The sequence below is a fragment of the Sciurus carolinensis genome, chromosome 17, assembly GCF_902686445.1.
Source record: "Sciurus carolinensis chromosome 17, mSciCar1.2, whole genome shotgun sequence".
Classification (NCBI taxonomy): domain Eukaryota; kingdom Metazoa; phylum Chordata; class Mammalia; order Rodentia; family Sciuridae; genus Sciurus; species Sciurus carolinensis.
In genome coordinates this window covers 21,011,225-21,036,428 of record NC_062229.1, presented here as the reverse complement: position 1 = coordinate 21,036,428, position 25,204 = coordinate 21,011,225, and the positions used below count along the sequence as shown (strand labels likewise).

At 56.6% G+C, this 25,204-nt stretch overlaps 1 protein-coding gene across 1 annotated transcript in view; it reads right to left on the bottom strand.

The window, feature by feature from the left end:
• Positions 1-247: 247 nt before the first annotated feature.
• Sin3b (SIN3 transcription regulator family member B) overlaps positions 248-25,204 on the bottom strand; it is a 42,736-nt gene continuing 17,779 nt past the window's right edge. Inside the window, exons 6-19 of the mRNA XM_047531223.1 lie at positions 23,795-23,917; positions 22,837-22,926; positions 22,198-22,316; positions 14,957-15,164; positions 14,099-14,215; positions 12,482-12,720; positions 11,416-11,599; positions 8,123-8,729; positions 7,096-7,265; positions 4,052-4,225; positions 3,719-3,811; positions 2,707-2,801; positions 2,174-2,378; positions 248-2,069 (exon numbers count right to left, since the gene is read on the bottom strand). Coding sequence (XP_047387179.1) covers positions 1,839-2,069; positions 2,174-2,378; positions 2,707-2,801; positions 3,719-3,811; positions 4,052-4,225; positions 7,096-7,265; positions 8,123-8,729; positions 11,416-11,599; positions 12,482-12,720; positions 14,099-14,215; positions 14,957-15,164; positions 22,198-22,316; positions 22,837-22,926; positions 23,795-23,917 — 2,655 coding nt within the window. The 3' untranslated portion in view covers positions 248-1,838. The remainder of the gene's footprint in view (positions 2,070-2,173; positions 2,379-2,706; positions 2,802-3,718; positions 3,812-4,051; positions 4,226-7,095; positions 7,266-8,122; positions 8,730-11,415; positions 11,600-12,481; positions 12,721-14,098; positions 14,216-14,956; positions 15,165-22,197; positions 22,317-22,836; positions 22,927-23,794; positions 23,918-25,204) is intronic.

Genomic DNA, 25,204 nt, shown 5'->3' with positions numbered 1-25,204 from the left:
GATTCTCATTTCTACTGAATGTGGAAATGGAATCAGGAAAGAATGTTCTAGAAAATGCTCCCACCTGGGGCGGGCAGCACTGCCACCTGAGCACTGCTTTGACTCCTCCAGGTTGCAGGGGCAGGGTCCCGCCCTACTGGGGGGCTTGAGAGGGGCCCCTAGGCGGGCACATGGGGACACCTGATGACTCACTCCGTGGTGAGTCATCTGGATTCTCATAGGAAATGACTGAAGGAACCTCTTGATTTTACATCAATATTTAATTTTTAACTTTAATGTGCAAATAAATAGAAATGGAAAACTACATTCAAAACAGCTGCGAAGAAGGACAAGCCCCGGAACAGAAATCCCTTGAAAACGGAAGAGTCACTCCCTAGAAGCATGCGGGAGGTGGGACGGCTGCGGGCAGGGGCTCGGGGCCTCCAGAGCACCCAGGCCCAGAGGCCTCCCCTCTGGCCACGGGAGAGGGGCAGGAGGGTCGTGGGCTGCAGGGAGGCTGCTCAGGAGTCCTGAGACCAGTCCCCTCAGGAAACAAGGACGTGTCCCACGCGCCTGTGAGATACTCCAGAGACGGGAGGGGCCCTGGTGGGCCCTTCAGCTCTGCCTTGCCCGGGCCTGGGCTCAAAGGTGTTGGGAGACTCATTCCCGCAGGAAACTTCTGGAAACAAGTCTTTGCTTCCTGGTTCCTCAAGTGTGGCTCAGCTCAGCAGCAGGGTGGGTGCTGCAGCCACAAGCGGGAGGGCATGTGGCGGGCCAGCTCCACCACGGTGGCACAGGGCTGAGCGAGGATCTCGGGTGGAGGGGCCTGGGAAGCTGGCCCAGCCCATCACCTGGGGTCTGGCCACACCCGGGGTCCAGGGAGGGACAAGTCACCTCAGTCCTTCGCGAAGGGAGAAAATGACTCCGGGAGCAGCTGGGCTGGCCCCGGACAGGCAGAGGGCTGTGCGGCTGCCTGGGTGGTGGTGCAGGGCAGGGGCATCAGGGTGGCCTCGGGCTTCCCGAGATTGCAGCCCCAAGAAGCTGGGGGGCCTGGCTGCTGCAGAAGGCAATGACCACTATGCGCGTAGAGGAGCAAACACGTGTGCGTGTGTGTGCGCTTCCAGAACACCCTCCAGGCACAGGGCCACCAAGGTGGGCCACAGGGCTCCAGGGGAACAGTCTGAGCCCCTCCCCTCGTGGGCCCAGGGTCTGGCCGCTGGACCGGCAGGGGGCCTGCATCACTGATCCAGAGAGGGGTCTTCTGAGGCACGGCCTGCCTGCTCCGGGTCTGGACATCAGTCACAGTGGGACCCAAGCGTTGGGGGCTCTTCTCAGAGCGACCGAGGGTGCCAAGCATGGCTGTGGAGCTGACACCCAGACCCTTAGGTGACGTTTCTGGGGTACTGGGGAAGGACTTGCTTTACAAGCAGGTCCACCCAGGGCCCAGCTGCTTTGGTGTGAGGGTCTCTGGGACACCCAGCCCCTCCCACGTACACGCCTTGCGTGTCTGTCACTGTGGCTTTTCCAAGACACTGTGACTACAGGGCCAGTGATGGCCGTGCCCACCCAGCAGGGATCTGGCACCTGACGAACAGCCAGGGCAGGTGCATGAACGTGGTCCCTGCTCCTTGGCCAGCCCGGCTGCCCAGCCCTGGGACATGGGCCAGGCCCAGGACTCAAGCACAGAGGGTTCAGGTTTGGCACAGGACAAGCCCACACGGGCCAAGGAGCCGAGGAGGGGCAGAGCCCTGCTCCGGGCTGGCTGTCCCGCAGCAGTAGGGCTGGGGGACGTGGGCCGACTCGTTCAGGAAAACGTCCCGAGGACGGCGGCTGTGGCCGAGGGCACGTCACTGTCGCGCTCAGGGCGAGGCGGGGCGGCGGCTGTACTGCACGCGGTAGCGGGTGACGGGCAGGCCGTGCACGTGCGCTGTCTCGCAGAGCGTCTTGCAGGGCACCATGTCCTCGTCCTCCTCACCCATTAGCCAGTCCTGTACCAGGCTGGCCGCCTCCACGGTCACATTGTCCTCCAGCCAGCGGCCGTGCCACTCCTCGAAGTGCTGGTGGTGGCGCAGCAGCACCAGGGGCTGCACCTGCAGAGGGGAGGGGAGTGAGGGGGGCCCAGGGCAGAGGGCAGAGGGCAGAGGGCAGAGGGCGGGACTGGAATCAGGACCCGCTGGGGGGCGGAGCGCGGCACCTGCTTGGCCCGGCAGAGGGTCCCGCGGCGGTACATGTAGTCCTCGGAGTTGACGATGAACACCATCTTGTGGGAGCTGAGCTTGAAGCGGCAGTCCACGTCGCAGGCGCTCTCCACCCCCACCAGCCGCCTCCAGGAGCTCTTGGCCTCGCCGCGCAGGGCCCGCGCCTGCTCGCACTGCCAACGCCGGAACTTCTTGAGGTTCCTGGGAGCAAAAGGGGGTGCCAGGGACGCCGGGGAGAGGGCGTGGAAGTAACCGGAAACCACCCAAACCTGACCCCCCAAGGCCCGTCTGGGTCAGGCTCTGCCCCGGGGCTGGGCCCGCCAGTTGCAGAGGCTCCTCCCTCCGGGGCTGGTGCCCGGGCCTCCACTGGGGCCTCCACTGGCTCCTCGGGCTCCGGCCCCTCTCCTCTGCTCCCTGGCTGGCGAGGCTGCCCGTCAGCTGGGGCCTCTGGAACGGCCCCTACCCCTGGTTCCCTTGCCACTGGGACTACTGTTCTGCTCGCTCCAGACTGAGCCTCGGGGTCCCTCACCTCTGCAGGAACACGGGTTTCAGCAGGAAGCCCTCGGTGGGTGAGCTGGACGCGCCCTCGGTCCCCACGTACTGCTCCACGTAGCGGGCCAGGTGCTGAGGACGGGGAGACAGCCGTGACTGCTCCACGTCAGGTCACAGGCCTCGCTCTCCACCCTCCCTCCCCAAAGCGTAAGGGGGCCAGAAGTCACCAAGGGCCCAATGGGTGACAGAGACCACCACACTGCTGCCTGCAATCAAGGACATGGCCATGAGGAGACACCACAACCAGGTCACATTCAAACAAGGCCTGTGACCAGCATTCCAGGCCTCCGGAGAAGTCAGGCTGCAGGTGACCTGGTGCTTGTCACACAGAGACCTCACTCGGGGTGGGGAGGGAGGGGCTCCTCACAGCTGGAGTGGGGTCCGGGACGGAGGAAGGGGAGGAATGGATGTCAGGACACAGACGACAGGAAGAAGAGAGGACCTGGGGCTGAGCAGGGTGGACATGGCCAGTGGTGGCCCAAGGGACGTTTCACCTGCTCCCACCCTGCTGAAATCAGACTCGTGCTAAGGAAAAGCACATTTCCTGGCAACTTCTGGAAGGGGGTCTTCCACAGAGAAGGAAAAGGCCAGGAAGGAGCCTCCCCTGGGGCCTTTGCACATAGGGTGGCCCTGCCACCACCTTGATCGGGGACTTCTGGTCTCAGGACCATGAGAGAGTAGGTCCTGTCCTTTGAGGTCCTCCGGCTGCAGCCCCAGGAAGTGAGTGTGCCCTCAGGGGAGGCGTCCAGCCCTCGCCCCACCCTGCAGCCCTGGGACATGGTGGATTCTGAGGGGCAGTCGTGTTTGCTCTGGAAATGGAGGACAGCCTGTGGTGGCGGGCAGGGCGGGCTGCGGGCACCACTGCTGGGTGGCTGCCAGGTGGCCTCCCTGGCCAGTGTGTGTCCGGGAGCCTCGCCACACCGCCCCCAGATGCTGTCCGCTCCCCCGTGCTGTGTGCACATGTGCGGATTTGGGGGCTGGGGCCTCACCTGGACCTCCACAGGGTCCTCAGTCTGGGCCTCCTCAGTGTCCAGTAGCTCAATGGTCATGATGACCTGTCCTTTGCGCTGGAGGAACATCACCTGGGGTGGAGGTGGGGGGAAAAAAGCCTGAAGCCACCAAGACAGCCTGGCCGGCACAGGACAAGGTCACAAGGACACCGATCACCTGCTCGGCCACCTTCCAGGCCCGATGCGTCTTCTCGGGCTCTGCCCTCACACTCCTGGGCCAGGCCAGCGTCAGTCTTGGCAGTGAAGCGGTGGCACCTGAGGCCACCCGCAGCCCGCCCACCCCGGCTGTGCACCTGGCTGGGGCGGCCTCACCTTGAAGCAGTTCTCATCGGCCATGCACCGCTCCGCCTTCCACTGGTAGCTGGTCTCCCTGGCGGTGCGGACGCAGCGGGAAGACAGGTTCCCACCAGCAGCCCCCCGCTTCTTCTCGTTCAGGTAGAGCTCCACCACCTTCAGGCAGACGTCATCGCTCACAAGGTGGTGCAGCTGGCAGGAAGGGACAGCAGGTGGCACTACAGCCCCACCTCCTGCCAGAGTCCCCACCCCACCCACAAGGAAGCTGGCAAAGGCCAGAAACATACGTGACATGGGGGCAATGACCAGGATCCTGATGGGCTACACAAGGTGACCTTCGTGCCACTGTGCAGACCAGCCCAAGCCAGCCCAAAACCAGACCAGGCCAGACCAAACTGACACACGAGGCCAGATCTGGTCAGACCACCACCACCTCTGCCTGGATGTGAGAAATACCCAGAAAAGACACGGAGGAAAATGTGCCAGACAGAGAACGGTCACTATTCTCCCTCTCACCCTTTGGCTTAAAGTCATTTTCATCATTTTTATCTTTATGTTCATGAAAACGACGAGGACAGCAGGCTGTGGGGCCAGACTGAGCTGGTGGGCAGCAGACTCCACCAGGCACAAGCCACGGGCTCTGACAAGGGGTCCTGGGCCTCGGGGGACAACACACATCCTCCCTAATTGTCACTTTGTTGAATAAGTGCAATGACATCTAGGCATGCACAGGTCCCGAGGGGTACCTGACACACTGCAGGTGCCCAACGCAGACCAGCTGAGGCTGCTAAAAAGCAGGAATGCTAATTTTGTAAAAAGTGAGGCCAAGAGGTCAGACCCGACCTGGACAAGGTAGGTCACAAGTGGCAGCATGAAGAGCCCTGGTGGGGGGGACCTAGCCTCGGGGCTGTAGTTGGGGCTCAGTGCAGCCACAGTTGGGGACGGCAGGCAGCAAGAGGCTGGGGTCCGTCCACTGCAGGTACAGCTGCGCGGCGCGACCGTGCCTGCTTGTCTTTGCTGCGACAGGTTCTAGGATGTCTGCAGAGAAGGATTTCGGTTGGTTTGTTTTTTTAAGTATTCATCAAAGTGCCCAATCTGCTCTAACCTTCTGGTGCACAAATAAGGCTGCTGTCCCAGAAGCTGTGTGGCACTGTGCGCAGGGACCTGGGTGCTGTTTCTCTATGACCCAGCCAAAGTGGTCACTACCGCGGCTGGAGTCAGGAAGGGACGGAGACCCATCCCTGGCACCCAGCAAAGTGGAGGGCAAAGAGGGAGGGCATCAGGACACTGCTGCTGCCCTGCAGATCCCGTGGCCTCCCAGTCACAGGTGGCACAGGGCAGGCTCTGGAGCGTCAGGGCCAACATTGAGGACAGCTCTCCTCAGGCCATAACTATGGCCCCACAACTTGAGCCCCGAGGCACCCCAGAAAGACACTGATGGGGAGCCCTGGCGAGGACACAGGTGAGCCACTGGGAAAGGGCAGGCCTGTGCTGAGGCTGGACACACCCGCACCCTGCACCAGGCAAGGGGACAGAGCGCGTGCAGACGACACCCTGAGACCCCCTGCTGCTGCTCACAGCCCGGATGGCATCCCTAGTAGGCGTGGGGATGAAGGAACCAGGAATCTCCCAGAATGCCACTCCTGGACGCGGCCGTGACACACCTTTACACGTGGCTCAAACCTCGGTGCAGAAATCAGAATGGGGGAAGCCCGCGGCAGGAGGGGGCGGCTGCAGGGGACACGAGGTAGGGACGTTACATTTGCAAAAGCCCATCCAGCTGCCCACTTCTGAGCTGGGCACGGTCCTGGGTGGCTCAGGAAGAAGCCCCTGGAGCGGGGCGAGGCAGTGGTGGGGCGCCTGGGAATGCAAGGCCCGGGCGCTGAGCCCGGAGGAAGTGCCTTTTCTGAAAAGCTTCCCGTGCCTGTGTCTGGATGGGAGAGTTAACGACGCGCTTTCTCCCCCGACTGCCTTTCTGTTTACAATAAACAGCCTTACTTGATAATCAGGAAACAGAAGTCACCGTGAACAATTCTGGCTGCCACCAGACAGGACTCGTGTCCTGGGGCCACCTCCAGCTCGGCTGTTTATGACCCACTTCCTTTGCTGACATTTAGCTGTGGCCATTTTCCACCAGCAATATGCCCCCGCTGATGCCCCCCAGGGTGGGGGGCTGAGGTTTACACATGCTGTCAACTTAGCCTCCAGAAAGATCCACAGGGACTCAACCCCAAACTTGCACAGATGCTGCTGCACTGGTCCCAATGTCCACAAGGCGGCCACGACCCAACCACCTGCAGTGGAGAATGGCTGAACACAGGCAGCCACAGGAGGGACAGCACAGGCCACCAAGTGGATGGACCTCAAAAACATGATGCCAAGTGACAGAAGCCAGATGCAAAAGGTTACATGGCGAGTGAGTCCATCGATACGCAGCATCCAGAACAGGCGAATCCAGAGACAGGAAGCAGGTCAGCAGCTGCGTGCCAGGGGACAAGGGAGGGGAGCGGGGGGTCTCTTTTTGGGGGGGATGAAAATGCTATGGGACTAGAAAGAGGGGGTGCTGCACAACACCATGAATGGCACAGGTAAGTCTCCCTTTTCCAAATACTTTTAACTAGGAATGTCCTGGATTTGGGGTATTTTCAGTTTTGGAATATTTATATGTGCATAATGGACTCAAGTCCAGAAAAGAAATTCACCTGTGCTCCTTATACCTCATGTGCACAGCCTGAAGGCAATTTTATACAATATTTTAAATCATTCTGTGCATAAAACAGTGTTACGTGATGTGGAATTTTCCACCTCTGGCATCAAAGTTCTGGATGTTGGAGCATTCGGATTTTGGATTTTTGCATCAGGCATGCTGGGTCTGTATTAAGTGTTATGAAACCATGCGCTTCAAAATGATTAATTTTATGCTATTTGATTTTCATCTCAATTCAAACAGTGGAAAGTCTGCTGAGCCGACCCCGGGTCAAGCCTCCTTGGGTGGAGGAAGGACTGGTTTCCCGAGTCCAGACCGACGGGCAGGGACGGCGAGTCAGCCCCGCCCCGCTCACCTGTCGTGCGATGTTCTGCACCAGCTTGTCCATGGTGAAGCCGATGTAGGCGTGGATGGTGAACATCTCGCGCAGGGCGTCCTCATACTGCGTGGGGTCGATGCTCCCCTCCAGCAGGCTCCGCACCATGTCCAGGAAGGCCGGGTAGTACTCCTCCAGCTCCACCTCGCCTAGGGAAGACGGACGGCGAGGCTCCGCTCATGCCCCATGGCCACTGCCGTGAGCAGACGTGGGCTGAGCTCCCGCCTGGGGAGCCCCAGGAAACCCACTGTGGGCCTGGCAGCCTTGGCCAAGGACCTGGCGCACGTGCAGCCACCACCAGGATGAGAACACGAGCAGCCAGCGTGCACGGCCACCCTCCACTGAGGCTGCTTACTCTGGGTACACGGCTCAGCCACGAGACTTGGGGGTGGCACTAAGTGCCACAGAGAAGGCTGTGGTGGCCTCACACGCACCAGGAAGACTGGTGAGAGAAAGCTGTGGTGGGGGATAACGAGCAATGCCTACTTGTGCCTGGATGTGATCACATCTAGAGAAGGTGTCACTGCGGAGGAGCAAGGAGGGGGCCTGAGACTCTGTCTGAGACTTAACTTTCCAGTAGCCATTTCCCACTCAAAACCGTTACTTAACACTCGTCCCTTGGTATCCACATGGGGCTGGTTCCAAACCCACAGATGCTCAAGTCCCTCTATAAATGGCAGCATCTGACAGGACCCAGGAGCAATCTCCCGTACTTCTGAATCACCTCAGCCTCCTCCGAATACCTGCCTCCAGGCACATTCCAGGTACACAGCTGTCACACTGCATTGTTCAGGGAACGGGACAAGAAGACCCCGTCTGCTTTGTCTGGCACAGACGTACTTTTTAGGGGGACTATTTCTGACTGCGGCTGGGGCACCTGAGGCTGTGGCCTGAGCACACGGAGGGCTGATTGCACTTCATCTGGAAGGGCCACCCGGAGCGCAGCCTGGCGTGCTCGCCAGCTACAGACTGAACCGGGGCCCCGGCGGGCGGCGAGGGGCCTTACTGGGCTGCTTGAGCCGCAGCTCCATGGCGGGGTCGCTGCCCTTCTCCCGGCGGCCCTCGCACAGCAGCTGCTCCCGCTCCTGCTCCGAGCGGTACTCCAGCAGCTGCTTCTGCGCCTGGCGGTAGATCTTCAGGAGCCGGGAGCACAGGGTCTGGTGCAGGCGAAGGAAGAAGTACCAGTTGTTATTGGCGAAGAAGAGGCTGTACACGTCGTCCAGGGGCTTGGGTGACGGCGCGGGCGGCTGCTCAGTGGCTGGTGTGTCCCCGAAGGTCCCCTTCTCCTCTGGGGGGCTGCCCTGTGGCCCTGGTGCCGGCTTCTTCCGTTCAGTGGGGTCTGAGCTCTGGCCTGGGGGGCCGTCGCGGTCCTCGTCGGCTGACTCCTCAGAAGCCCCCAGGTCCAGCTGCTGGGAGAAGAAGAGGCTGGGCAGGAAGTGGTGCAGCAGCTGGTGGATGGTGCCCTGGTCCTCCTTCTGGATGGCCGGCTGCCGCTTCACATAGTAGCTGATGAGGGCCGCCGCGTCCTCTAGGATCTGCCTGTCCTCGTAGACGAAGATGAGGTGCGGCTCGCTGGAGGGGGCACTGCGGCCCTCCGAGTGCTGCTCCTGGTGCTGAGGGGACAGGGCAACTGTTAGGCAGAAGCAGCCCAGCGCGAGGAAGGCCCCGCCCTCACACACGTGTCACCACGGGCCAGGACCCCAGGGTGGACCTGCACGGCCCAGAGAGGGCGAGGACCCGTGTGGGGACACTGTAGGACCTAGGATGAGGGACGTCTGCTCAACCTCCCCTGTAGCCCAGGTTCCTGGTCTTCTCACTGAAGTGAGGCAGGGTCACGGGTCCCCAGGCGGTAAAGATGGGTGAACTCCAAGACGGGGGTCCTGAGGCCACAGGGTTCCGATGCATCATTCTGAGCCTCAGCCTAGCTCCGTACCTGAAGGGCTGTGGCTCCCTGCCAGGCAAGCCTCCAGCAAGGCCAGCTTGGCACCACCAAAGCCTAAGGCAGCTAGAGCCAAGTGCAGGAGGTGAGCAGCACCCCAGCCCCTGGGCCCAGCTGACCCGAGCGGCCTGCACCAAGCCCTCCCGCCAGGGTGCACAGCGGGCCTCGCTGCCCTCTCGTCACTCAAGCGCAGATGCTCAGTGACACCCAGGCCTATGTACATTCGAAACCCCCCTCTCAGTCCTTCACACCATGTGGGTCACCAAGCCCCTGCCATCCCGTCTGTTCTCCCCTCCACCAGCCTCACCCACTTGGCCACTTTCCTCGCCATGTCCAGGGAGACTTGGTGACAGCAGCAGGACTATGTAACTAAACCACCCAGACCTGCCCAGGCCCTGGGAACACCCCAGCCTCTGGGCACCGCCGTAGCCCCCAAGGTCTCACAGGAACCCTGCTCCTCTCCCGAGGCCCTGGGCCTCCAAGCTCCCCGCTGTGTGCAGGGCCTCCGCATGTCCTGTCTGCCCACTTGTTCTCCCTGGAAAACTGCCCTCTTGGGCTCGCCACTGGCCTCAGACTTTCTTCCCCAAACCTAAAGACAGTCACCACTTCCCCAGCACGCCCGAGACACCCAGACCTCTCCTGGGAGCACACGATCCTCCCAACTCCAGGCAGAGGCAGAGTGCCCAGGTTCCTGTGGAGTGAGTCCCTGTGGCGGGGCTGGGAGTCCCTCAGGCGCTCAGTGGCGAGTCCAGGGAGGCTACGGGGCTCCTCCCACAGTATAAGGGGGGCTGCCCACAGTCTCTGGACAGGACCCAGCTTTCTGGAGCAGAGGAGTCCCGCTCCTCATCAGAGCTGGGTCCTGTCACAACGGGAGGGGTGTGCCAGCAGCCCAAGGTGCCCGGGCAGGGCTGCTCCCAGGGAGCTGGTGCCCATGGTGGGCTGCAGGCCCGGCCCTGCCCTGCCGGGGCTCTTTGGTGACCTGAGCTCCCTGGGCTTCCTAAGTGCCCTGTCTCGTCTACACCACAGACACCCTCGGAAAGCACTTTAAGAAGTCCTCTTTGGAACAGGTGAGCATGAGCGCAAAGGTGCTCTGCTGACGGCGAGGCGGGAGCAGCAGGACCCACCAGGAGGGGCAGGCGGCAGGGCCCCTAGACCCCGGCACCAGATCAGTCCACCCCGGCAGAGGCCCAGGAACGCAGCAATACCAGGGTGGTCCTGAGGGTCCGGCCATCACCCCCCACCCCTTGCAGGTGTCTCTAGCCCCACGGAGTCTCGGGCCAGAGGACCCACCTCAGGACCAGAGTGAGGAAGCCAGGGCAGCCATGGGGTGGGCCCTGGAGGGAAGGGCTCTGGGCAAAGACGGGTTGTCCGGCTGTGCCCCATGCAGAGCAGGAGGATTGGGACCAGTTTCCTGGCTCCTCTGCCTCCGACTTCCCTACCGTAAGTCGAGGTACTACCATTACTGCGTGGCTACGTGGGGAGTAAGGGGACCGAATGATTGTCTGTTTGTTTGTTTATGCGACACTGGAACCTAACCAGCAGCTCCACACCGCGCTCCATCCCAGCCCGTTTTACTGCTTATTCTGAGACAGGACCTTGTTAAGCTGCCCCAGCTGACCTTGAACTTCTGGTCCTCCTGCCTCAGACTCCAGCTGGGATCACAGGCGTGACCCGGTGGAATGAGGAGACGGAGTGAAGCAGATGGCAGCGCCGGTGGACATCGGGGCAGGAAGGGAGTCCCCTCCCCAATCCAGACACTGCCTGAGAAGCAGTGCCCCTTCCCTCCCACCTTCTCAAGAGTCACAGCCACCCTCCGTGGCAGCTGGCTGCCACCGCACCCAGTGGCCACTGTCCCACCAAGCTTCCCACCTCAGGCTCCTACTGGTGCAGGTTGTGCAAAGGGCCCAATTCTTGAAACCAGAGGGCGCGGCCCTGCCACAGCTCTGTATCTCAGGCCCGTGAGCCTGACGGGCACAATCTGCCGAGGGACAAGGCAAAGCCCAGGGTCGGAGGGATCCGAGGACTCAGGACCCTGGTCGCCTGCAAGTGGCGATGTCTGGAGCCTCGGTCTCCCTGTTCCAATCAGCACGACAGCTGAGCACAGCAAGCAAGACTTGTGATGTTCCTTCTGAGCCCTGGTGGTGCCTGGCACATGGGCAGCAATGACAGACGAAAGCCGCTCTTATTGGTCACCTGAACGAAGTCCTCCATGCCCAGGGAGGAGCCTCGCCCCACAAACAGCAGAGTCCCTGATTCCCCTGGGCCACGGCACCCAGAAACGACAGCTCGCCCACCACGGCCCCGCGAGGGTGATGCCACCAAGCCCCCTGAGGCACAGTGGCCCAGGGGCTGGCCCTCACCTCGTCGTAGACGCTCTCGATCTCGTTGAGCAGACTCTTGGAGCGCAGGGCCTTGGTGTCGTTCTGCTTGAAGTTCACGGCCTGGTGGTCGAGGGACTTGAGGTACGCCTTCTCGTACTGCTCGCGCCAGATCTTGTTGAAGCCCTGCTGGGCCTCCCGCCACTCCTCCTCCTTGGCCTTCAGCCTGCAGGGATGAGACTCGCTCAGCACTGGGGACACCTCAGGGCACCTTCCCTTTAGAGGACAAGCCTGACTCGACCAGGGACAGCCACGACTCAGGCTCAGCCGATGGCAGCCTGGTCTGTGCAGTGGACACTGCGGGACACAAAAGGGAAGGAGCGGTGGGGCTGCGGAAGCACGGCAGCTGAGGTTTCTCTCCCTCTGGGCACTGAGCATGCTCAGTAGCTGCTGGTCCCCACTCAGCTCCTTTGCTCGACTGGCGTCCTTGAGGAAGGGGCCACGGCGGCCTGGTCAGGTCTGCACCCCAGGGCCAAGCACGGCGCCTGCCTGCGAGAGGCCACTGAGGAAACCACCTGCTAGCGCGGGACAGTTTCCAAGAGGTGCTGTTACATAAAACCAAGCCCTGACGCTGGGGGTCGCACTGGAGTTCTGAAGCAGTGAGCGTCGGCCCTTCAGACTCTGATCTGCAGATTCAACCAGCTGCAGACAGAGACGCTTGAAGGGAAGAGGACAGTGTCTTAACTGAAAACAAAGACTTTTCTCCTCGTGATTCCCTAAATAAAACAGCATGACGGTTTGCCGCGCACCTGTGTTGTACTAAGTGTCGTGAGACATCAGAGAGGATTTGAAGTCCCCAGGAGGCTATGGGTAAGTTCTGTACAAAAACTCCACTATTTTCTATAAGGACTTGAGTAGCCGTGGATTTTGGCATCCGCGCAGGTCCTGGAACTAACCCCTGCGGACGGGGGGATGACCACACCTACGTCTAGGGATGACCACGCGCACAGACACCATTCACAGCTGGAGCAGGGTGGTGGCGGACGCTGGGAAACACTGCCAGGCTGCGGCGGGGGCTCCCGGGAGGTCGGGCAGAAGCCTACCACACCTCTTCAGGACCACAGGCACGGCGGTGACGGGGTTCTTCTTGAGGCTCTCAATGATCTCGGGGGCCTTGTCACCATAGATGCGGTGAATGGCGCGTCTCTGGATCACCTCCGACGTGCCGCCCAGGGCGTCATCCAGCCGGAACTTCTCCTGGTCTTCCGGCGCCATCCGTGAGAGCTTCTTCTGCACACTCTCCAACACACGAATGGTGGCCAGGTTGGTCTCCAGGACAACGTCTAACTACGGGGAGGAAGGCAGGAAAGGTCGGTCACCAGGCACTCGGGGAGCCTCCAGGGAGGGGCCTGGCACGGGGAAGTGGTGCTCCTCACGAGGGCTGAGGAGAGCCCGGCTGGCTCTGGACCCCAGCAGTGGCACCACCACAGCATGAGCAGCCAGCAGCCAGGACACAGACCCATCTGAGGAGGAATGGTCCCCAAGGCTGACTTCCAGGGCATCAAAAGCAGGGTCACTCGCAACAATACACAGGAAAGGACCACAGGCACAGCCCCAAAGACACTCGGGACACTGTGTTGATACACGACTTCTTGAAATGACAAAGGGACAGAGGGGAGGACAGGCTGGCAGTTGCCAAGGGTTAGGGACAGGGTGGGGATGGGAAAGGGCTGACGTGGTTATGAATCAGGGCAGAAGGAGGGGTCTAGGCAGGACCTGAACGGTTAGAATCTCACTCTGGTGGACACGGGAGGCCCCAGGTGAGAAGACTGCACACGCGCCTAGCACGTGCACGCCAGGCACACAGGTAAACACAGGCGCGCTCCGCTACGGTCTCCATGCCCCCTCCCAAACGCACGCTGAAGCTGGACTGCAGCACATCAGTGCCACAAAGCGGGACGCCAGGCAGGGATGAGCACCTGGGCTCCGCCCTCCTGGCTGGTGGACGGCGTCACTCGAGTGGGTGTGCTGCCAAAGGCCACGTCCCACCCCTCATCTTTCTTGCCTGCTTTGCCTTTCCCTGTGATGGCGCAAGGCCCTCGCCAGATTCAGGCATCCAACACTGGGCTTCTCAGCCTGCGGAACCCCAGGCCCGCGCGTGTCTGCTGGCTATCAACCCCCACCGGGTGGGACAGCAGGGGAAGCTCCGAGACACGCACAGGCGCGTGGCGAGCCCAAGTCCAGCTGGGGATCTGAAGGAGACGGGAGGTCGTTTCGATGTCGGGGCCCAGGCTGTGGTCTCGTCCTGGAGGTTTATGAGTCGGCTGCCGCGGGGAAGGAAGGTGGAAGAACCTGGACTGGCTCTCCCTTAGCTGCTTATGACGCTGACGATCTTCACCAGAATGTCCATGAGGAAAATACAATTAACTGCTAGCCTGGGCAACCGAGCACATCTTGTCTCAAAATAAAGTGAACTACAAGGGCCTGGGTGCAGCATGGTGTAGAGCAGCCACCCACAGGTGGGGCCCGGGGTTCCAGCCCTACTACTACTACGGGGGAGAGATCACTGTGTGGCCGGCGAGGGAGCCATCGAGGACCAGAAGACACGGGCAGCCTTGGGGAGCTGCCCCCTGCTGGGCAGTGCTGGCGTCCCTGCCCCCAGAGCCAACAGAGGTGTGGAGGAGGAAGGGATGCAGCCCAGGAGGACACGAAGGGGTGCCCGCACCTCGAACCGCTCGTCCTCACAGCGGTGCAGCTGTTCCTCATAGGGCGTCTTCTTGGAGCTGACGAAGGTGGAGTCTTCTGACCAGGACGGGAAGGAGACCCAGGTGTCATTCAGAACCTGCACCAGGAGGAAACGAGTGACAGGCAAGGCAGGCGCCAGCAGCCAGGTGCTGACTACACTACTTGGCACAGAAGAGGTGGACACTGTTCTCATTTATAGGTAATTACTTGGTAAAACTGACTTTTAGTAGGTTTTAAGGAAACGCAGGACTTTTGTTAACTGGCCATACTATTCTATTCCAGGGGTCAGCGAACTTTGTCGAAAGGCCTGATGATCGATATTCTAGGTTTTGAGGGCCACTGGCTCAGCCTTGAACACTCAGCTCTGCCCGTGCCTTGAGAAGGTAGCCACAGGCATCGGGATCGGGCCCTCAAATGGGCATGGCTGTGTGCCAGCAAAACTTTGCAAACACAGGCAGGTGGCCAGATTCGGCTGATGGTACTTTGCGAACCCCTGGACTATAAATATTCTGAAAACCAGCAGGTACTCCCGAATTCTGGAAATGCAGCAATCCTCTGTCCACAAACTCTGAAGAAGTGTTTAAGGGTCAAGCTAAGCCATACTGATGTCAGTGATCCAGGGACACAGCAGGATCCCAGCAGCAATAAACCCAAGTCTGAAAGATGGAGGAGTAAGTCGGATACCACAGATCTGCATTTTGGGATAGGAAACTGTGACTTCTGCTCAGGGGGGTTCCATGGCCAAAACCTTCCCCACCTGTTCTCCCACAATTGGGGGCCAAGCACTTGGTCCCTCATCTGCGGCATGGGAGGGCTGGGAGGGAGCCCTGGACGCTACCTCCTTGCAGATGGCCGTCCTCCCGCTGCACTTGGGCTGCTGGTAGGTTTTGGGGAGAGCCCGATAGCTGGATCCAATGCGCTTGCAAGATGCATAGTCGATTTCCCGGCTTATTCCATCCCCAGATCGGTCGCTCATGGGCGGTGCAAACGACAGCTCTTTCACTCCCAGGAAAGACTTGAATTGTGCAAAGAGTTCTGGAAATTTCCTTCAAAGACAGATAAAATGTAAGCTGGCATCCCTGGGGCTATCTCAGAGTGGTCTAGAGATCTGAGTGGCCTCGTGGGGACACCTGAGGTTAAAGAGAGTCAAACTGAACACAGGGCTGGGAGCAGAAGGCAGAACACAGCTTCAGTGCCCATAAGGTCTCTCATCCACCCTGGGGGTGCAAGCAAATCTGCCCCCAGCCTTTTGGGTCAAAGACCCAAAAGCAGCTACTGACCCTGCCACTCTTGGGGGGCCTTGAAACACACTGGAGAAGACACAGGTCTCCCAGTTCTTCGCTTTCTTTCTGTGTTGCGACTGAGGAAACCACGGAGTGCTTTGTTGGTCCTGTGACCGACCCTGCAGACTGCAGGCCTCACGGCAGACTGAGCCCCACCTGCAGCAGAACACTCCCAGGGACGGAGACGGTGTCCAGACTGCTGCCCAAAACATGGGAGGAAGCCAACCCCAGTCCTGAGCTAAGCCCCGGAAGCCCTCACATAAACTCCACCCCAGGGCAAGCTACACATGCCCAGGTGGGACACTCCCCTGCTCCACAGGGACACACTACAGCACTCCAGGGTCCCTAACAGATGCTCTGGACTGATAACCCCAGGGTTGGATTCCCAACTGGTCCAATCTTGGGATGGTTTGGGGCCCTGCTGTGGGACCCTATTGCTGCTTTTGAGGCATATCTGGTCCCAGGTTTGTGGGTATAAAATAATGACCTAACAAGGCAGAAACTGGGGCTCCAAAAGGCAGGAGCCCAGGAACCAGTCACATTCCTTGGATGGAAGATGCCAATCTGGCCACTGTGCTTTTGTAAATAAAGTTTTATTGACACACAGTTTAGTGCATTTGCTTACTACTCCTGTGGCTGCTTTTGTAGGACTAGAGTGGAGAAATTTCCACAGTGACTGTCCCTTCACAGATCAAGTCTGCTGCTCCTGATATAGAGCCTTCCTCCCTCATGGGGAGACTTCTCCCTGAGAGTCCCTATAGGGACACAATCTCAGAAGCCAAGACGTAACCACCATGCAGTCACCAGGAGGATTTTACTGCAGTTGAACCCTAATGCCACTTGACTTTCGGTTTAAACTACCAAATCCTACTGAAAAGGATGTGGTCACTTCATTTGCATGGTGATCCTGCTGTGACCTAGCTGGGCAATTCCCCTCAGAGACATTGCTGTGCACTGCACCCACCTGTGGGAAGGCCCCATATCCCACTCTGCTCATGGGAGATCCCCAGGCAAATGGCAACGTGGGGAGGAAAGACTGGAAGGCAAACGGCACAGAGGGTGCCTGGAGGTCACTGGACAAAGGTACCTCAGATGGGAGCGCTCAAACCACCTCGCCCCCTCCAGCTGTGTGGCTGTAGGGAGCAGGTGGGAGCTCCTGGGTCACGCACAGCTGCAGCTGCCCCCTGACTGGAGCTGGCACACACTTCCAGCCACATTGGCCCGGGGCAAGACGAGCGAGCAGAGGCCTGCTCCATTCTTCGTGGACCCTGCCCCACCAGAACCCCAGATACCCTCCCTCATACATATCTTGCTACTGCAGGGACATGGAAACCAAACAGGTGGCCCTGGCCAAGCAGTGCCCGTCTGTCCAGCGCCTCACACCTCACAGTCCTTCATTCCTCTCCTTTAATCCTCCTGACCTCTCCAGGAGGGGTATGACCATCTGACAGATGCAGACATAGAGGTCACCTTCCTGGTGGGAAGCAGGGTCCTGATTCAGGCACAGGGCTGGTCACACATGTGCCACACCCTAGCTATGCGTGGGTGCCTCCTGCGTCCCCACACACTGCAGCTGACTATCTCACCCACAGCACGGTCTGTCCCCCCATCAGGTCTGGGCTCAGTGTACTCTGAGCTGGGAGAGGTGCCTGAGTGCGAATGTGTTCCATGTCCACATGGAAAGCCAGTGAGATTTAGCTGAGGCCAGAACACTGCCGTCCTGCTCTGGACTGTTCTTCAGAGCACAAAGGCCTTCGCGGGAGTGAAGGATCACCCTCGCACGTCCTACTGTCTGTGGGACACCGGGAAGCATCTTCCCGCAGCCGTGGCCGGCCCTGAGTTTCGCAGCCCAGGGCGTACGCGGTCAATGCTGCTTGTGGGTGCAGGGCAGACTAATGCCCATTGTTGCTGGTTCACAGAGGTAAGGTGATGCCACCAGCCAGTGAGAGTGAGGATGTGGACTCACAATTGACACGAAGAGAAGTCTAAGAAATGAGTCTGAAAGAGACACAGTGAGCTGGCTGCGGTGGAGCCCGTCATCCCAGCTACTTGGGAGGCTAAGGCAGGAGCATCCCAAGTTCAAGGCCAGCTTAGATAGCTTAAGGAGACCCTATCTCAAAATGAAGTAAATAACAGGGCTCTAGAGATGTAGCTTGGTGGTAGAGGGCTTGCCTAGCACCGTCAAAAAAAAAAAAAAAAAGATACCATGGCTCCGCCTGACCGTGTAACACCATTTATGTCAAATTCCACGGCCACATGCATATCCAGAAGACAGAGCAGAAGCAAAGGGCAAGGCACCGGGGCTGGAGCACCTGGGACTCTGCCTAATATAGCACACCAAGTTCACTTGTGAGTGCTTGTCCTGGGTAAGTATTTATCTGGGCTCTGGCTTCCTAAGCTTAAAAAAAAAAAGAAAGAAAAAGAAAAGAAGAAAATGTATTAAAACACCCCAGGAAAGTTTGTGTCTGCACAAGTATAGACGTTTTCTTGTCATTATTTCCTAGATGACAAGGTCTGGCAGTCATGTGCGCAGCCTGCACGTCACGTTGGATCTCCTAAGTTCTCTGGAGAGGTTTGACGTCTGCGGGGGGGTGCGGAGGTGCCAGGGGGATACTGCCATCTTACCGAGGGTCAACAACATGGGATCTGCTGCTCTGCTGTCTCAGGCTCTCGCTGGGGGGTCTCAGAGTGTCTCCACTAGAAAACAAACCCCGAGCGACAGGGTGAGGCGAAGCCGTGTTCAGAGACGCCCAGCTGGGGGCAGCCCAGGAGGCAGTGCCCGCCAAGTCAGGAGCAGGCAGGGACCGCGTGGCCTGAAGGAGCCCCAGGCGCTGGAGCACCTGTTTGCGACCTGAGTGGTGGGTCCTCGAGGGTCTGCCTAATAATGACTCTTTACCACTGGAGGTTTCCTGGGCCGAGTTTCACTTCACAGGAAGAAAGAAGTGTGAAGTTTGTTTTTAATTAACAAAAAGAACTCACATAGCAGCACCCCCAGGGTTGTTTTAAGAGCCGAACAGAATAGCAACGTATCATATGCACCCACCATGTGTAGGATTTTTTTTTTGGGTGGTGATGCCAGGCAAGTTCTCGACCACAGAGCTGCATCTTCAGCCCTTTAAAAACAACTTTCTTTGGGACAGGATCTTGTCATGTTGCTCAAGCTGGTCTCAAACTCAGAGATCCTCCTGCCTCAGCCTCCAGAGCAGGTGGGACTACTGGCATGGCCACCATACCTAGCTAAAACTTTGTTCATTTACATTTTCATATTTATATGTTTTATATCTTTCTGTGATGCTCTTCCTTGTTTTAGGTTGATGCAAGTTTGTTACTTACATCATTTTCCTTCTGCCTAAAGAAACCATTTTTTCTTTTTCTTCTTCTTTTTTTAAAGATGCTTTTTAAGGGTGTCCATGCGGAGCCTTCTTAGAACTCTCTGGAAACCCTGCCTAGGTAGATGCCTGCTGTACAATAAGGAAACCAAGGCTCAGACCGGCAAAGTAACTCATCCCATGGGAAGCCATGCTGGTCCCACCTGACTCCTGGGACTCACCTGGCCCTCAGTCACCTGCCTGCGTGTGTGAAGGGGGAGGGGGAACACATGTACACACGGACCTGAGTGTGGAAGTGTGTGTGCACGGCTGCCCCCCTCTTGGCAGCAGGGGCACAATCTTTGTTTCACTGACTGACTGACGGACTGTGCTGGGGCCTGAACCTGGGAACTTGCACTTGCTAGACAAGCATGCTATCACTGAGCCACATTCCCAGCTCCGTGAGAATTCTTTGAAGAATTCACCATATGAAATCTACAGCATTTTTATACACAAGCGACAAAACATCTGAAAGGGAAATGAGGAAAACAACGCCATTTGCAATAGCCTCAAAAAAAAAAAAAAAAAAAAAAAAAAAAACTTGGGAATCAATCTAACCAAAGAGGTAAAAGATCTCTACAATGAAAACTACAAAACACTGAAGAAAGAAATTAAGGAAGACCTTAGAAGATGGAAAGATCTCCCATGTTCTTGGATAGGCAGAATTAATATCGTCAAAATGACCATACTACCAAAAGTCCTACACAGACTCAATGCAATTCCAATTAAAATCCCAATGACGTACCTTACACAAATAGAGCAAGCAATCATGAAATTCATCTGGAAGAATAAGAAACCCAGAATAGCTAAAGCAATCCTTAGCAGGAAGAATGAAACAGTGGGTATCGCAATACCAGAACTTCAACTATACTACAAAGCAATAGTAACAAAAACGGCATGGTATTGGCACCAAAATAGACAGGTAGATCAATGGTACAGAATAGAGGACATGGACACAAACCTAAATAAATACAATTTTCTCATATTAGACAAAGATGCCAAAAATATGCAATGGAGAAAAGATAGCCTCTTCAACAAATGGTGCTGCGAAAAACTGGAAATCCATATGCAACAGAATGAAACTAAACCCCTATCTCTCACCCTGCACAAAACTCAACTCACAATGGATCAAGGACCTTGAAATCAGACCAGAGACCCTGCATCTTATAGAAGAAAAAGTAGGTCCAAATCTTCACCTTGTTGGCTTAGGATCAGACTTCCTTAGCAGGACTCCCATAGCACAAGAAATAAAAGCAAGAATCAATAACTGGGATAGATTCAAACTAAATAGCTTTCTCTCGGCAAAGGAAACTATCAGCAATGCGAAGAGAGAGCCTACAGAGTGGGAGAATATCTTTGCCACTCATACTTGAGATAGAGCACTAATTTCCAGAATATATAAAGAACTCAAAAAACTCTACACCAAGAATACAAATAACCTCATCAACAAATGGGCTAAGGAAATGAACAGACACTTCACAGAAGAAGATCTACAAGCAATCAACAAATATATGAAAAAATGATCACCATCTTTAATAATAAGAGAAATGCAAATCAAAACTACGCTGAGTCCATCTCACCCCAATTAGAATGGCAATTATCAAGAATACAAGCAACAATAGGTGTTGGAGAGGATGTGGGGAGAAAGGTATACTCAAACATTGCTGGTGGGGCTACAAATTACTGCAGCCACTCTGGAAAGCAGTGTGGAGATTCCTTAGAAAACTCAGAATGGACCCACCATTTGACCCAGCTATCCCACTCCTTGGCCTATACCCAGAGGACTTAAAATCAGCATACTACAGAGATACAGCCACATCAATGTTCATAGCTGCTCAATTCACTATAGCCAGGGTGTGGAACCAACCTAGATGTCCTTCAATTGATGAATGGATAAAGAAACTATGGTATACATATACAATGGATTACTCAGCCACAAATAAAATTATGGCATTTGCAGGCAAATGGATGAAATTAGAGAATATCATGTTAAGTGAGATAAGCCAATCTCAAAAATCCAAAAGACGAATGATCTCACTGATAAGCAGATGATGACACATAATGGGGAGTGGGAGGGGGGCAAGAATGGAGGAAGGAGGGACTTTATAGAGGGAAAAGAGGGGTGGGAGGGGTGGGGGGAAGGAAAAAAATAACGGAATGAATCAAACATCATTACTCTATATAAATGTATGATTATGCAAATGGTATGCTGTTATTCCATGTACAATATGAATCTCCAGGAAATTTTGTTGGGTTTAAAAAAAAAAAAAAAAAAAGTCCACCCTGGAAGGTTACATCTGTACATGGTACCATTTATGTAACATTTTTGTCATATAAATTTAATTTTATTCAACTTTATTCCATTTTGGCATCAGGGATTGAATCCAGGGGTACTTAACCACTGAGCCACTTCCCCAGCACCCGCTTTTAAAATTTTTTTATTTAGAGACAGGGCTTTGCTAAGTTTATTTAGAGGCTGGCTATGAACTTGTAACCCTCCTGCCTCAGCCTCCCAAGCCACCAGGATTACCCGTGCACATCACTGTGCCTGGCTGTCATAGACGTCAGAGATGGAAGTTGAACGCGGTAGTGCACACGTCTCCAGTCTCAGCTATTCTGGAGGATGAGGCAGGAGGACTGGTTGAGCTCAGGAGTTTGAGGCCGCCCTGGACAACACATCCAGACTCCATCTCAAAAGCACTTATTTACAGTGGAGAACAGGTGAAGGAAATGGCCCCGGGTTAGGGTAGGGGACAAGAGCGATGGGGATGAGGGCGTAACGAGCCAGGGCAAGGAACCTCGAGGTGCATACCTGGCTTAGTGTCTAGACTGCAGTGGACACACAAACCGTCACGGGGAGAAACAGTGAGAATAATCCAGCTGCTCCTCAAGTTACAACGGGCTTATTAAATGGAAAAAATGAACGGAATCCGCATAACCTGCCATGCACCCCAGCCTCGCCACAGAGCACAGTGCCGTACCAGTGTTTCCCTGTGGTCACAGGGCTGCCTGGGGACGGTGCTCACTGCCAGCATCACAAGACGGGACACGTACCACAAGTCCAGGAGAACCACATTCAAAGTCCCAAACACAGTTTCCACTAAACGTGTACTGCTTACAGACTAGCAAACTGTCAGAATTTGTAAGCAGAACCACCATTAAGTGGGACCCTCTGTACACACAAAAATGGGTACAATGGGGTTTGGTGGGTTGCTTAGTTGTCAATATCCTGGTTGTAACAGTATCCAGGGGGACAGGGGATAGGGTACCCTAGCTTGCTCTGCGGTGTTTTTGACAAAAGTATGTATAGCTACAACAAACTCCATGACAATTTCAATTAAAAAATGAAACCATAAGACGCATGCATCCGACGGAACTTGCAGGAACACCACCCCCCAACCCCTGTCCCTGGGAAGCCCGTCACTCACCCTAGAAATGGGCTGATGAGCTGCAGGAGCTCAGAGCCCGACACCAGCTCCTGGTTGAAGAGGGCGATGCAGCGTAGGAAGTTCTCATACACCTCCTGGCTCTTCAGCACCCTGCGCACCTGTGGAGAGAGCGGTCAGGGGCTGCTGGGGACCGTCCCTCTGCCAGCGGGTGGTTGGAACGTAAGGAGGCGCTCCTGCAAGTCACCCACTCCAGCAGGTGCCCTGCAGGAAAGGCTGTGGCCTGGGTGTGAACACTACCCGGGCGACTCTCAGCTTGGGCTCTTCTGTCATGCACACGGCCATCTCAGCGGCTCTGCCTACTGACCCTGGAGGAACCCAGGGCCACCCTGAATTTAGAAAAGGCCATACAGGGGTAGAGTGGCAAACACGTCCTTGAACCCTGTTTGGAAGGAGCAATGGCTTTGCCACTGGCTGGCCATGGGTCCACACGGCCCACCCCTTCTGTGCTGAGAGCAGGAGGCAGCCCTCTCCCCAGACCGCCTCCCCTTCCCCAGGAGCACCCCCTGCAGATGGGAGCTGAGCGAGCCCTGCCTGGATGGGAACAGGCCCAGGCAGCACTGGATGGACCGGCCAGCAGCATATGGCAACCCGAGGTAGGAAGCCAGGGCCCGTTCTCACCTTATCAAAAAAGGAGAACTCCTGCAGGGTCCCGTACTTCCCCACGGCCGCGATGGACAGGTCTTTGGTACCGCGGAGCTTCATTTTCTTCTGTGGAGAGAAATCCCATGCAGTTAGCACTCTGGGCATCCCACGGTGGCCCCTCTGCAACAGGGAGTGCGGTCCTGGATACTCTGACATGGGGAACCTCTCCCTGTGCCTCTTTTATCCTGCAGGTTGAGATAGTGACAAGAAGGGGACAGCACTGGAAGGATCCTGGAGAAGTCAGTTTTTACATCTGTGTGAAGACTTTTGTCTCCAAGATGGACTTGGACCTGAGCTCAGCTGCTCACCCATGGTGTGAAGGACATTACTGTGCTGCCAAAACCACCTCCAAAGTGCCTGGAAAACAATGAGGCTAGTCAAGAGGGTGCAGGAGCTGGCCAGAGGGGCCCCACTGGCCAAAGCTGGGACAGTTTCAGCACAAAGATACACAATGATAGTAACGGAGCGCTCACAGAGTCTGCATCAGGATGTGTGACCATAAATGGTGACGTATTGCAGTACAGTCAACCAGTAACTGCACGAGAATGATGGAGTTAGATGACTACCATCATGGGGCGAGGAGTGGGACAGGAGCCGGATCTCAGTCACTCTTGCTTTGCAGTTGTGCCGTGACCAACCCAACCAACTGCACCTGGCAGCCCCATCCACAAGGGTTGACTGTAAAAAGTAGACAGTGCTACACCCCATTTCTTCAGGACTTGGAGGAAGAATGCTCCTCTTCACAATTTCGTGAAACAAGGAGAACAGGTAAGCACCTGAGGGGTGGCAAACTTCTCAAGTCCCACTGATGGAGAATTTTGAACCACAACAGGGCCCAGCCTCAGCGCCTGGCCTGCTGCCTGGACCTCTGCACAGTAGAGAAGGCCAGGCTGCTGGGTGACGCACGCGGTGACTGACGTGCGTGAATGGGTACCTTGGCTGGGGCAGACACGGGGCGGAGGAGAGAGGGCCGGGAGCGCTTTTTGCTGTGATCCAGACTCTTGTCATGCTCGTTCTTCTGGACGTTGTTCACTTCGCACGGTCCGCTGCCTGTGAACTGAGGACACGGAAGCAGGTGAGTCCTGGTGGGGACAGGCAGCTGGGCTGCCCATGCTGACTCTGCACAACTGGCCACACGGAGCTGCTCTGGCCCAGACCACAGCCCAAGCAGGTGCTGTCTGCCACACGCAGGGGCTCTGTGCACAAGGTGACACCGGTTCACTAGATGCTCCCGTTTTCTAGAGACGAGACCTGCGTACCCAATCATTAAACACCGCAAGGCAGGGAGAAGGCTCACACAGGCCATAATGGGCCAGGACCTGATGGGCACAGGCAGGAAGAGGGGTCCAGGGACTCAGGAAGGAGACACCTGAGCAGGGAGACACCTGAGCAGGGAGACACCTGAGGTGGATCCTCCTGCGCAGGGACCCACCCTGTAGACCTCCAGCCATCTGATGGGGTCTCTCACTGCACGTGCAAGTGCCACGGAGAGGCACAGCATCTTGGGCAGAGAGACAGGCAGCTGTGCAAAGCCCTGGCTGCAAGAAGAGGCTGATGTCTGCTTGGTCACCAAGGGGGCCTTGAGCCAGGTTTTGGATTCCTTGTGATGAGTGATGAAATGTGTCCTGGGGGTGACGTCAGCACTTGCAGGGGTGGGGTGGGTGGCTCACGGCTGGTTGGGGCTCATCTCCCTGGCTCTATGTCAGTCACTGACTAATAAGTCAGGATGCTTCTCCTGAGCAAGGTACCTACAGGGAGCTGAAGGTACCCACGGAGAATGATTCTGGAACAACCTATTCAGGATCTGCACCTGAATGAACACACTGTTAAGCTAGAGAGGGCAGGGGAGGACAGATCGCAGCTTTTCTGCAGGCCGTGGGCAAGGCCAGAGAGGCCCTACGATGTTTTGAGCCACCAATCACACCCCTACAGGACCTGGACACAGAGATACTTCAAAAAGGATGTGCTGCTGGCCCAAAGCATGGGCAAGATGGACAAGTCACACGGCGGTGAGAAATGATGAGCTGGCTCTGCCGCTGTCACGACAAGGCGTACCTGACAAACTAAGTGAAAAACACAAAGGCCAACTCCCCCCACCCCAAACCCAAGGGCAGAGCTGATGGGATGCCATTTGTTACTTTTTTTTTTTTTTTTTTTTTAAGAATAAGTGCAAGAGAAGAGAAAATTTCTAGAAAGATGTAAGAATTATTTCTGAGAGAAGGACTGGGAGTGGAGATGGGGGAAGAAGTCTACTTTTCATACTGGACATCCTTTCTAACGCTTACTATTTTTCACGTATGTGTGCTATTTTTACAATAATAATAACACAGACCTGTTGTTTAGC